Raw genomic sequence first — 11,358 nt, forward strand, 5'->3', positions numbered from 1 at the left:
ATGTTACTGACTGAAGGTACTGAAGAATTAAAGTTCGAAAAAAGTAGTCATCATTTGAATACACTAATATGTTTGTTCTACTTTCCTTGTTGAGTGCAGAAGTTTTTGAGAGTTTCAGGGACAAGACAGGCAGTTTCTCGGCGTGTGTCTGTGATGATGTGAAGGCAATACTGAGCTTTAATCTCTTATATTGTTTAGATCTCTACGTCAACACTTATATTTGTAATCTATTTTTAAGGGAGTCAAGTTGATACGTTTCTCTTTTGCTTTTGAACGTGGTGGGAGAATACTGGTCTTCGAGAGTTAACTTTTGCTAGGTGCAACTTCATAACAGCATATTTATGAGGTTTGGGTGTAGCTTTTCAACCTCAGTACTCTTACTGCAGAAAGTTCGTTGCAAAGGCCGTTGCTCTAATTACAGTAATTGACGATATTTATGATGTTTATGGTACCTTGCCTGAACTAGAGCTCTTGACTGATGCTACTACAAGGTAATTCTTGGGCAAAATTTTCTTGTTATACAAACCTAGCAGTTCTAAGAAAAAATTATATGATGCTTTTATATTACACCAAGAATTCAGATGGGACATTAAAGCAATGAAACAGCTTCCCAGTTAAATGAAAACAAGTTTTCTCTCGCTGTTCAACTTTGTTAATGAAGTGGCTCATCACATTCTCAAAGAAAAGAATTCAGACGTCTCAATGACTCTAATCAAAGTGGTAATATTATATAATTCGTTTCTTCCTTTACTTTTATAATGTTTTGTTGTTTAAATATCTCACTACTCGTCGCTATGTCATTTACATCAGTCGAAAAATATGGCGCAAGCCCAAACAACAGAGGCAAGATGGTACCACTATCAGTATAAGCCAACACTCGATGAATATTTGAATAATGCTTAAATATCAGTTACGGGTCCTATTATGGCAACTCTATCATATATATCGTCAGCAAATGCGATATTAGAGAAGGACTTAGAATTTCTAGAAAGCAATCCGGATATTATAAAATGGTCATCCGCGGCTTTCCGACTTCAAGATGATTTGGGAACTTCACCGGTATTAAATCTAGCATTAATTTATTTACAATTGTTTTTATATACTCTAATTTGAATTCTCTATGAATTAATTGGTGGTGTTTCTTTCAATAAATAAATTAGCATGAGATGAAGAGAGGTGATGTACCTAAAGCAATCCAATGTTACATGAATGATACTAGTTGTTCTGAGGAAGTTGCTCGCGAATACATTAATGATCTAGCCAGAAAGATATGGAAGAAGATAAATGTATAAAGAGCTGCAACAAATTATCCCTTGCCTCAACCTATTGTTGAAATGATCAAAAATCTTTTGAGAATTTCCCATTACTTTTATCGCCACGGAGATGGGCATGGTGGTGGAGGTCAAAAGATTAAGGATGTTATGTTTTCATCACTCTTTCAACCCATTCCATTTCCAGAAATTAAATAACATGTTTTTTTCCGATATGTTCTTGTTGCAAGGAGAATAAGTATGATCATGTCATAAAATGCAAAATTTAAGGATTTGAAATGTATTGTGTTATAATTAACATTATGAATGATTCATGCTTTGTAGATATCATCTGATATGCAGAGGCATTTATAAGTGTGTGACCTGATTGTTTCGAGAATGGTAAATGTGATATAATCTACATATCGTATGTTTAAAAATAATGTCCTTGGTTTCCTTAGAGACTACAAAATTTTCCTTTGAGACTACAAAATTTTTACATTTCTCCATTGATGCATTGTTACATGTGGAAAGGTCATTGATGATCACATAAAGAATTGTCTAACTCTCACCTAAGGACATGAGTGTTAGCTTCAATCTGTTGTGGGGATTTAATTAGATGCTAGCAAATCCTAAATTCCTATGAAAATGAAAATAATGCGAACAAAGGGTAAACAAATAACCAACATACAAACACAAAATTTATAATGGTTTACTCTCTGTATGAGAGATATGTCTACTTTGCCGCTACAGAATTTTCACTACTAAAAAAACCTCCTTCCTTGACAGAATGAGTTGACAGATTTTTTTGACCGTTCTAGAAACATGTCAAGAATTGTAATTCTTGACAAATTCTTGACAGTTTATGAACTGTCAAGAATTTGAAATAATTCTTAACCGTTTTGGATGATTCTTGATAGTTATTAACTGTCAAGGATTTGGTCAAAAATAAATTGTATTATTTTTTTTTCTTGATAGTCGTTGTCTCAATTCTTGACAATTTTTAACCGTCAAGGATTAAGGTGAAAAAACAAATATAAAAAAACCCAAACACATTTTTCCCTAGTGAACATTCCCGAAGCCATTGCTGATATTTTCGAAGAAAAAGAGAGACTGAATGCATGAAAAGAGAATTTTGTTGAGGAGTTTATATAGAAAGAGAGAGAGATGATATTAATGGTTGCATTGAATGAAGAAGAAAAATGGAAACTGTGTTGGAAAATATATCAAACGTATCAGTTTTACTAAAAGTTTCGTTAGTGCGTTATCTATTAGATTAGAGTTTGATTTAATTGATGAATCAAGAGTTTTATAATTTTTATATAAAGATTTGTTATTTATTAGTTTATTGGTGAGAAGAAATGACGTGACGACAAAGGTTCGTCGTCCCTCTTTTGCTATGTTAGCTTGATTGTGTTGGTATTATTTTATGTTTTATCAAAAATTACTTACAAAAGGGAAAGGTCTTAAGTCNATCTAGCATTAATTTATTTACAATTGTTTTTATATACTTTAATTTGAATTCTCTATGAATTAATTGGTCGTGTTTCTTTCAATAAATAAATCAGGATGAGATGAAGAGAGGTGATGTACCTAAAGCAATCCAATGTTACATGAATGATACTGGTTGTTCCGAGGAAGTTGCTCGTGAATACATTAAGGATCTAACAAGGAAGATATGGAAGAAGATAAATGGATACAGAACTGCAACAAATTGTCCCTTACCTCAACCTATTGTTGAAATGATCATAAATCTTGTGAGAACTTCCCATTACTTTTATCACCACGGAGATGGGCATGGTGGTGGAGGTCAAGAGATTAAGGGTGTTATGTTTTCATCACTCTTTCAACCCATTCCATTGCCAGAAATTAAATAACATGTTTTTTCCGATATGTTATTGTTGCAAGGAGAATAAGTGTGATGATGTCATGAAATGCAAAATTTAAGGATTTGAACTATATTGTGTTATAATTAACATTATGAATGATTCACCCGAGGTATCTTCATTAATAATTCATGCTTTGCAGATATCATCTAATATGTGGAGGTATTTATAAGTGTGTGACCTGATTGTTTCGAGAATGGTATATGTGATATAATCTACATATTGTATGTTTAAAAATAATGTCATTAGGTTCCTTTGAGACTACAAAATTTTTACATTTGTCCATCGATGCATTGTTACATGTGGAAAAGTCATTGATGATCACATAAAGAATTGTCTAACTCTCACCTAAGGACATGAGTGTTAGCTTCAATCTGTTGTAGGGAAATCCTAAATCCCTATGAAAACGAAAATAATGCGAACAAATGGCAAACAAATAACCACACACACAAACAGAAGATTTATAATGGTTTGCTCTCTGTATGAGAGCTATGTCCACTTTGCCGCTGTGAAATTTTCACTACTAAAAAAACCTCCTTCCTTGACAGAATGAGTTGACATATTTTCTTGATCATTCTAGAAACATGTCAAGAATTGTAATTCTTGACAGTTTATGAACTGTCAAGAATTTGAAATAATTTTTAACCGTTTTGGATGATTCTTGATAGCTATTAATTGTCAAGGATTTGGTCAAAAATAAATTGTATAAATTTTTTCTTGACAGTCGTAGTCTCAATTCTTGACAATTTTTATCTGTCAAGGATTAAGTTGAAAAAACAAATATAAAAAAACCCAAACACAATTTTCCCTAGTGAAGATTCCCAAAGCCATGGCTGATATTTTTGAAGAAAAGGAGAGATTGAAGGCATGAAAAAAGAATTCTGTTGAGGAGTTTATATAGAAAGAGAGAGAGGTAATACTAATGGTTGCATTGAATGAAGAAGAAAAATGGAAACTGTGTTGGATTAGTGTTTGATTTAATTGATGAATCAAGAGTTTATAATTTTTATATAAAGATTTGTTATTTATTAGTTTATTGGTGAGAAGAAATAATGTGACGACAATGTTCATCGTCCCTCTTTTGCTATGGTAGCTTGATTGTGTTGGTATTATCTTATGTTTTATCAAAAATTACTTACAAAAGGGAAAGGTCTTAAGACTTGATAGTCATGCCTTTGAAAGAGCAAAAATTGCAGGGTCAATTCAGCTTAAAAAATGTAATGCATGTAAAATTTAGGAGAATTGAAATGAGTGCCATTTTCAGCTGCATGCATATATGACAAATGATACATTTTCATTAGATAATGTTAAATTATAAGAACTTGATAATCTTGGATTTAATGATATAGTTTGACAATCTAATTAAAACATGTTAAATTAAACTTGACCATGCTAGATGATGATAGACTTGATAACCTGGCCCATTTTGGTTATTTTATCCTTATTAATTTTCATTAAGGACAATTAGGTTAAGTTGTATAATCTTATGACTAAATATGTTCTTAAAACAAAATTGTGATATTTTGGGAATTAAAATTAGTAAGGATGGTTATATATGAGAATATTTATTAATAAAAAAATAGTTAGATGGGGGATTTCTCTTTTATATGTATATTAGTTTTTTCTCATTTTATTATAATTTTCAATTCGAATCAAAATAAGAATCTTCGGGTGTAAAGGGTATTTTAAGCTAATAAATACTTAAAGATATTTGAGGTATTAGAAAATTAGGGATGTAAATACCCGAGTCGGACTTGTTCGGGTTAAACCTAGGTCCTAGGTAGAGATGGCAATGGGCCGAGCGGAGACCGGATACCCCTTCGCCCGGACCCAAGCCCAACCCATGATAAAGGCCCAATCCCGGCCCGGGCCCATCACGTGGATGACGAGTAAAGCCCAAGCCCTGCCCGACGAGCTTTTTGTAATTTAGTATCGGCCCAAGCCTACCCATATTTATAATGTGAATTTTAAATATTAATAAATTTTAATTTTTTTTTTATATTTAATTCTAGAAACAGATTTTAAATATTAATTTATTTTTTAATACTCACCAAATATTAATAAATTTCAATTTTTTTATACATATGTGGGATAATTCTGTAATTAGATATATAGTACAAAGATAATTTAATAAAATTAATAGTAAAATTGTCAGGTTGGGCCAGGCTGGGCCAAGACTGAAGACATACTGATGCTTGGCCCATACTTGAGGGTCGGCCTTAAAATCAGTCTCAGGCCCAAGCCCAAGCCCACTAACATTAGGTAAAGTCTAGCCTTTTCGAGATGGACCGGGTCATATACTCAAAAATATCAGACTCATTACCATCTCTAGTCCTAGGAGGCATTCAAAAAGCCTGGTCTTTAGATACATTTAAAATATAGGGTTAATGCCATTGATTTTCGTGATGAGAAATTTCATTAGTTTTTCAAAGATATTTTTTCGTTTGGAAAATAATAATCGTGAGGAGAAATTTCATTATTTTTTCTAATTTTACTTTAATTTTCAATGTGAATTAATATAAGAATCATAGGTGCAAAGGGTATTTTAAGCTAATACATACGTAAAGATAAGGTTTATTTTTATATGAATTTTGGGTATCCTTTTTTTTTTTTTTTTTTTGAAAGTATTGAAAATGAATGGTATAGGCGAAAAAATAAAAATGCATGTGACGTGTTTGTAAAAAGATAATATTTGAAAATGTATAAAATGAAAACATCTTTCAGAATAGTAAATAAATAAATTATGCAATAAAATGAACTAATAGGCAAGAAAAGGTAAACAACGGACCCTAAATTTATTAGTTGTCAGTATAAAATGTTTGAATATATGATATTAACAAATTGTTATATTGAGATTATACAAAATCAAATTAAAATATCTGAAAATGATAAAAAATAATAAAAAGCAGGAAAAAGTATAAAGAAAACATGACAGTTGTAGTGTTTGGATGGAGCCAGAATTGCAATCGTGTAAAATTTTTAATAAATAAATAGACATTTAATGATGTATCATTAACAACCTTTGACGTTGATTCTGTTATCTAGAAGTTAGAATCAAAGAATATAAAGACAAAAATACCTCAGATTGTGTTACTGAACATGTGGAAATTGATCAAATAAGACAAATGACTAATATAACTACTATTTTGTCCCCAAGTATTTTTTAATAGTACAAATTTATTTATTCATTATTTAGATATACTTACCAAAATGTCTATAAGTTTTAAAATTTGCTCTTTTAATCCTTTGACTCTAACTTCTAGATTACAGAGTTAGCCCTGAGGGTGTTTGTGATACAATATCAAAAGTCCAAGGTAAAAAAGTATGACAAAAATTAGGAAAGTTTTCATCCTAGTGATAATGTAGACGGTAAAAATCTACGATTACAGAAAGGATGAAACCTGTGAGATTGAGACTACTGACAATCCGTTTGGGAAACAACGGGGTAGTGTTTGTCATAGACACTCTGACGCTCAATTCAACAAGGTTAAAAGAGGCTATTTAATAATAATTAATGGAAAGAAGGATTACTAGGAGTTTTGTCGAAGACCAGGACTACGATGAAGGCGTTAGATTACTAGGAGTTTTGTCGAAGACCAGGACTACGATGAAGGCGTTAGGTTCTCGAGAGCAAGAATTTAGGAGCAAGTAGATGGTTTTAAGTAGTGGAGCTTGAATGAATTATGAGAGGGTAAACATCTGTTTATATAATGAAACCAAAGGGTTGGACACCTAGTAGGACATTGAGCCCTGCTTTGGAAGATAATCTCTATTAAGAAAGAAAAATGATTTCTTGTCCTTATCAGATTAGGTTTACTAGTTTGAGTAAGATTCAGAATTTTATCAGAAGAGGAAATAGAATATGATTTTAATTTCCTATTTATGGACTGTTATAGGCTAATGGGCCGGAACCAAGTTTAGCTTAACTTGTAGGATAGCCCAACCCATACAATAGGCAGTTCACTAGATGACTTTAAGCGTAGGCCCAACCGAGGCTTGGCTAAGGCCATAGGCTGTGAAATGTTTATTTCGTTATTGGGCCTCGTCAGGCCCAAGACGATTTTTTGCCCATACAATTATTCCTCTACTCTCTAAGTTAAACAGTACTCAGCTTAGAGAGTAGATTTAATCGAATGAGTACGAACTGAGCAAATTAGTGCTAGCAGCTCGTCAGGTCGGATGGACTATTATTTGGAATGTGAAAGTTCGCTCGACCAACCTGAGTTGGGAAGAGTTTGCTTGACTAACTTGAGTTATGAGGAGTTTGCCCGTTGATAATCCTATTTTTCCCTATGATTTTATATTGAATTTCAATAGGATTTAGGATACTTCTCATACAATTTAAGTCATAATTGCTACTTAATTTTATTAATTTTTCTTTGCAGGCCTAAACGATGATTTTGAGCATAAATGATGGTTTTGAGCATAAATTGCATAACTTGAGCTTGGAAACTCAAAATGACCTGAATTTAGAAGTTATGGAAACCTAAGAATCATAGGTACAACTTTTATGTTTTGGATTTTCCATAATTCTGACTGGAAAAAGGTGAAAACTTGGCTTGATTTCGTAAACAGTACGTTGGGAACTGAAGAAAAATGTCTTTGGACGTGCTTCAGTATTTTGGCCATAACTTGAGCTATAGACCTCGGATTGGGATGATTCTTAAACGAGTAGAAATATAATTGAAAGAGATACAATTATTATATTTACTACTTTTTCAGATTCAGATTTTATCATGCTCAAATTGGGCCCAAATGATACTCGCCGCGGCAAAGAAAAAGTGTCACCATGGCGAAATTGCGTTAGATTTAAAAAAAAAAAAAAATGACGAATTTTGGCTTACTAGGGCTTCATCCTTAAGTGAGAGAGGTATAAATTGGCATGAGAAGGAAGGGAAAATGATCTTGGTTCGTCATTTGGGAGGCAACTCTTGGAAGGAGAAGATTATTGAAGATTTGTGCTTCAAATTAGAGAAGATTTCTCCATCTTTTGCTTGTTTTTCAATGATAAACCTTGATTCAGTTTGTTTTTGTTTATTTTTTTAGTATGAACTGAATTGTTTAGCTAGGGTTTGATGTAACCTTGATACAATGATTCAAATTTATATGAATTGATTTACTTTGAGTTTTAATTTCATGACTGAGTGTTTATCTCTTTGCTTAATGACTTTTGGATGCTTAATCATCATTCAAATGTATGTTGATCACAATGAGACTGAGAAGTGATTTTTGATAAATGTCTCTTGGGATAAATACCATGGATTGAGCGAAAACTAGAGATAGATAAACGCGATCTATGAAATCTAGATAGAATTCCACAAAGTTTAAGAGACCTTGAACTATTAAACTTCAATTTTTGGGTTCAGAAGGTTAATAGGAATAGGTGGGGTGGTATAACCTGAGAAAGAGTACCAAACAACTTAGGAAATTCGATTTTCAATCAAGGAATTAGAACTTGGGTAATAGATTCTATGATTTGGGTTAGCGTATCTAGGTGAAATCAACACCCTAGCATTTTTTAGCATTGTTTAATTAGTTAGGTTGTTGGGTTTTTCTTTAACTTCATTATTATTTATTTATATTTTGTTAAATTTTTTTTAGTTTATTAATTTTCCATCAATCCAATTTATTGTTGCTTCAATTAAGACTTAAACTAGAGAAATTGGTATTTAGTAACACTATCCTTATGGGAACAATACTCTACTTATCAATTTATTACTTTTTGCGACTAGTGCACTAACTACGTATGCATGTTTGTAAAATCACGCATCACTTGAGCAACCTGAGTTAGAAGGAGTTTGCTCTGAGTTGGGAGAAATGTGAAGACTCGCTCAACCAACTTAGGTTGGGAGGAGTTTGCTCGACCAACCTGAGTTGAGAATACTGAGTATCCTGGAGAGTATGTTGTTCCTTCTGTAGATGTATGAATATGTGAATCATAGCCCTCTAAGGGCCGAGTTGATTCAACTTGGTTCATTCACATGTGGGTTCGTGCGAAGTATTATAGAGTCATTTCAAGATGGTGATGTGTACCTCCCACTCGGCTCAACTCATGCTAATGAGTGGATGGTGCTAGCCGAGAGAAGAATTTGTCGGTGATAAATATGAGATGGTATGCACCTCCCACTCGGCCCGGCTTATGCTGATGAGTAGACGGTGTATGCTGAATGGAGCTTGTATGGAGCTGAATGATGGTGCATGACCGAATGAACCTGTGTGGAGCTGGTCTTTGGAGCTGGAGGTTATGCACATGAGGTTGTCGATAGTCGTTTGAAGGTGACTCAGCCGAATGGAGAAGTGTTGCATGATGTGCATGTGCAAGACCAAATGAAAAATAAAACTTAAACGGAGAAATGACATGCATGGTTTGCAAGTGCAATACAAAATGAAAAATAAAACTTAACTGGAGGAGTGACCTGCATGGTGTGCATGTAAAAAGAGATGGTTCANTTTTTTTTGATAATATTGCAGCTGTATTATGACTTTTAACTTTTGATTTCATAATCACATCTTCTGGCAGTTTGTTGCTGTTAGTTTGGGACAAAAAATCATGTTGAATGTGCTCATTGTTCTCCAGATGTGTAGCTTCTTATTCTTTCTGGTTTGATGGATTTACTGAGGTATTTATGAGCAAATATTATTTTCTACAGATTTCTACAACTTAAGTGTTTGTTGGATCTTACCATGTCATCTATCTTTGCAAAATTAAAAAAGCTCAGCCTTCAGTTAAAGTATTAGTACTGTTGTTACTAAGGAGGAAGCATATGCTACACAAGAAATTCAAAGCATATGGTACTAAGGAGAAAGCATTACAGAATAGACCTAAAGAAATTAAAGATCCCGATGATTGGATATATCTTTGTGACATTTTTTCTAATGAAAAGCTTCAGGTAAGGTCAACATCATATTTCATGTTATTATAAATGTATTGTATTTTGATAGGAACCCACTCCAATAACTCAACAATTTGGACTGGGCCATGGGTCTTTTATAGGCTTGGGTAGAACTCTCTTTGGAAAACCGGCTTGCCAAGGGAGGGTGCCCAAGCCTATATAACCCACATGCCCACCCTTTTCCCTTTCAATGTGGGATCCTAACATTCCACCATGCTTCCGCAACCGACGTCCACGTCGGCCTCTTTACCCCTTGGGTGACTACGCGGATCCCCTTTCCCTCGGGCCTCCATGCCTTTTCTCAGGGTAGTAGCCCGGGCCCAAGGTCAGCCTGCCACGGGTCAGCCTGCCACGGGTTAGCCTGCCACATAGGCGCAGGATCATGCTCTAATACCAATTGGTAGGAACCCACTCCAATAACTCAACAATTTGGACGGGGCCATGGGTCTTTTATAGGCTTGGGTAGAACTCTCTTTGGAAAATCGGCTTGCCAAGGGAGAGTGCCCAAGCCTATATAACCCACATGCCCACCCTTTTCCCTTTCAATGTGGGATCCTAACATTTTAATATTAAATTTTGTGGTGTTAGGCACGGTCAAAAACTTATTCTGAGAACCAGGCGAAGATGAGGTGTAACTACCGCGGTGGTTCAAAGAACTTTATTCAGCACAAAAAGGAAAAGGTATTTAATATTATTCACCTATACAAATATACAACTTTGTTTTACTGTTTACCAATTTTATTTTAATTTATGGTCAATGACCATATAAACTATTAAGGGAAACCAACCTGAGGAATCTGTCGGTCCTGTACAATTATTTCATGACACTCTTTGGATTAATGAACAAGCAAGAGAGCTATATGTAAGTTCATCATCTTTGAATTATCAAAATAAGGTTGCTTCTTTTATATGTTATGTGTTATGATCAGAAGTAGTGAAAAGGAGTAGCTTTTTCCTAAACATAAATATGCTTCTGCTTTGTGTTATATGCTTCTGTTATGTGTTATATTGCACATCACTTTGGCACACCAAACACTGAAAAACTTGGAGAATCTTTTAAGAGGAGATTGGAAAAACTATCTCCACAAGAAAGGCACCCCACTATTGCCTAATCCCCACGCCATCTCCAAAAATTCAGATACATTAATAGCAACAATGGCATTATATTTAGCATCTTTGCTGCAACTTTTGTTTTTCTTGCTTTATTCTCTAGGATTCCTTCAATTCAAGTTCATAACTGTTTAATTTTTCTTAGCTTGTTTTTTAACTTCTGTAAAAATTTGACTTTAAAATTTTAAACAAGAGAATTGAAGTTGAGATTGATAATCT

The 11,358-nt window shown here is 33.7% G+C and overlaps 1 protein-coding gene and 1 pseudogene across 2 annotated transcripts; both read left to right on the top strand.

Moving 5' to 3' along the window:
* Positions 1 to 3,127, top strand: LOC116120557 (annotated as a pseudogene).
* Positions 3,128 to 9,592: 6,465 nt separating this feature from the next.
* On the top strand, positions 9,593 to 11,358 carry LOC116120612. Of its 2 annotated transcripts, XM_031406578.1 has the most exons (4): positions 9,593 to 9,756; positions 9,856 to 10,026; positions 10,618 to 10,710; positions 10,808 to 11,358. In XM_031406578.1, exons 1-4 carry the CDS (start codon positions 9,694 to 9,696, stop codon positions 10,952 to 10,954), a joined length of 474 nt encoding a protein of 157 aa, XP_031262438.1. In that variant the 5' UTR covers positions 9,593 to 9,693; the 3' UTR covers positions 10,955 to 11,358. The 2 variants fall into 2 exon arrangements, 1 of the variants encoding a protein (XP_031262438.1); XR_004126577.1 differs by lacking the exons at positions 9,593 to 9,756; positions 9,856 to 10,026 and adding an exon at positions 10,191 to 10,429 and having other exon boundaries at positions 10,808 to 10,891.

This window comes from Pistacia vera, unplaced genomic scaffold (assembly GCF_008641045.1).
Source record: "Pistacia vera cultivar Batoury unplaced genomic scaffold, PisVer_v2 Contig94, whole genome shotgun sequence".
Lineage (NCBI taxonomy): Eukaryota > Viridiplantae > Streptophyta > Magnoliopsida > Sapindales > Anacardiaceae > Pistacia > Pistacia vera.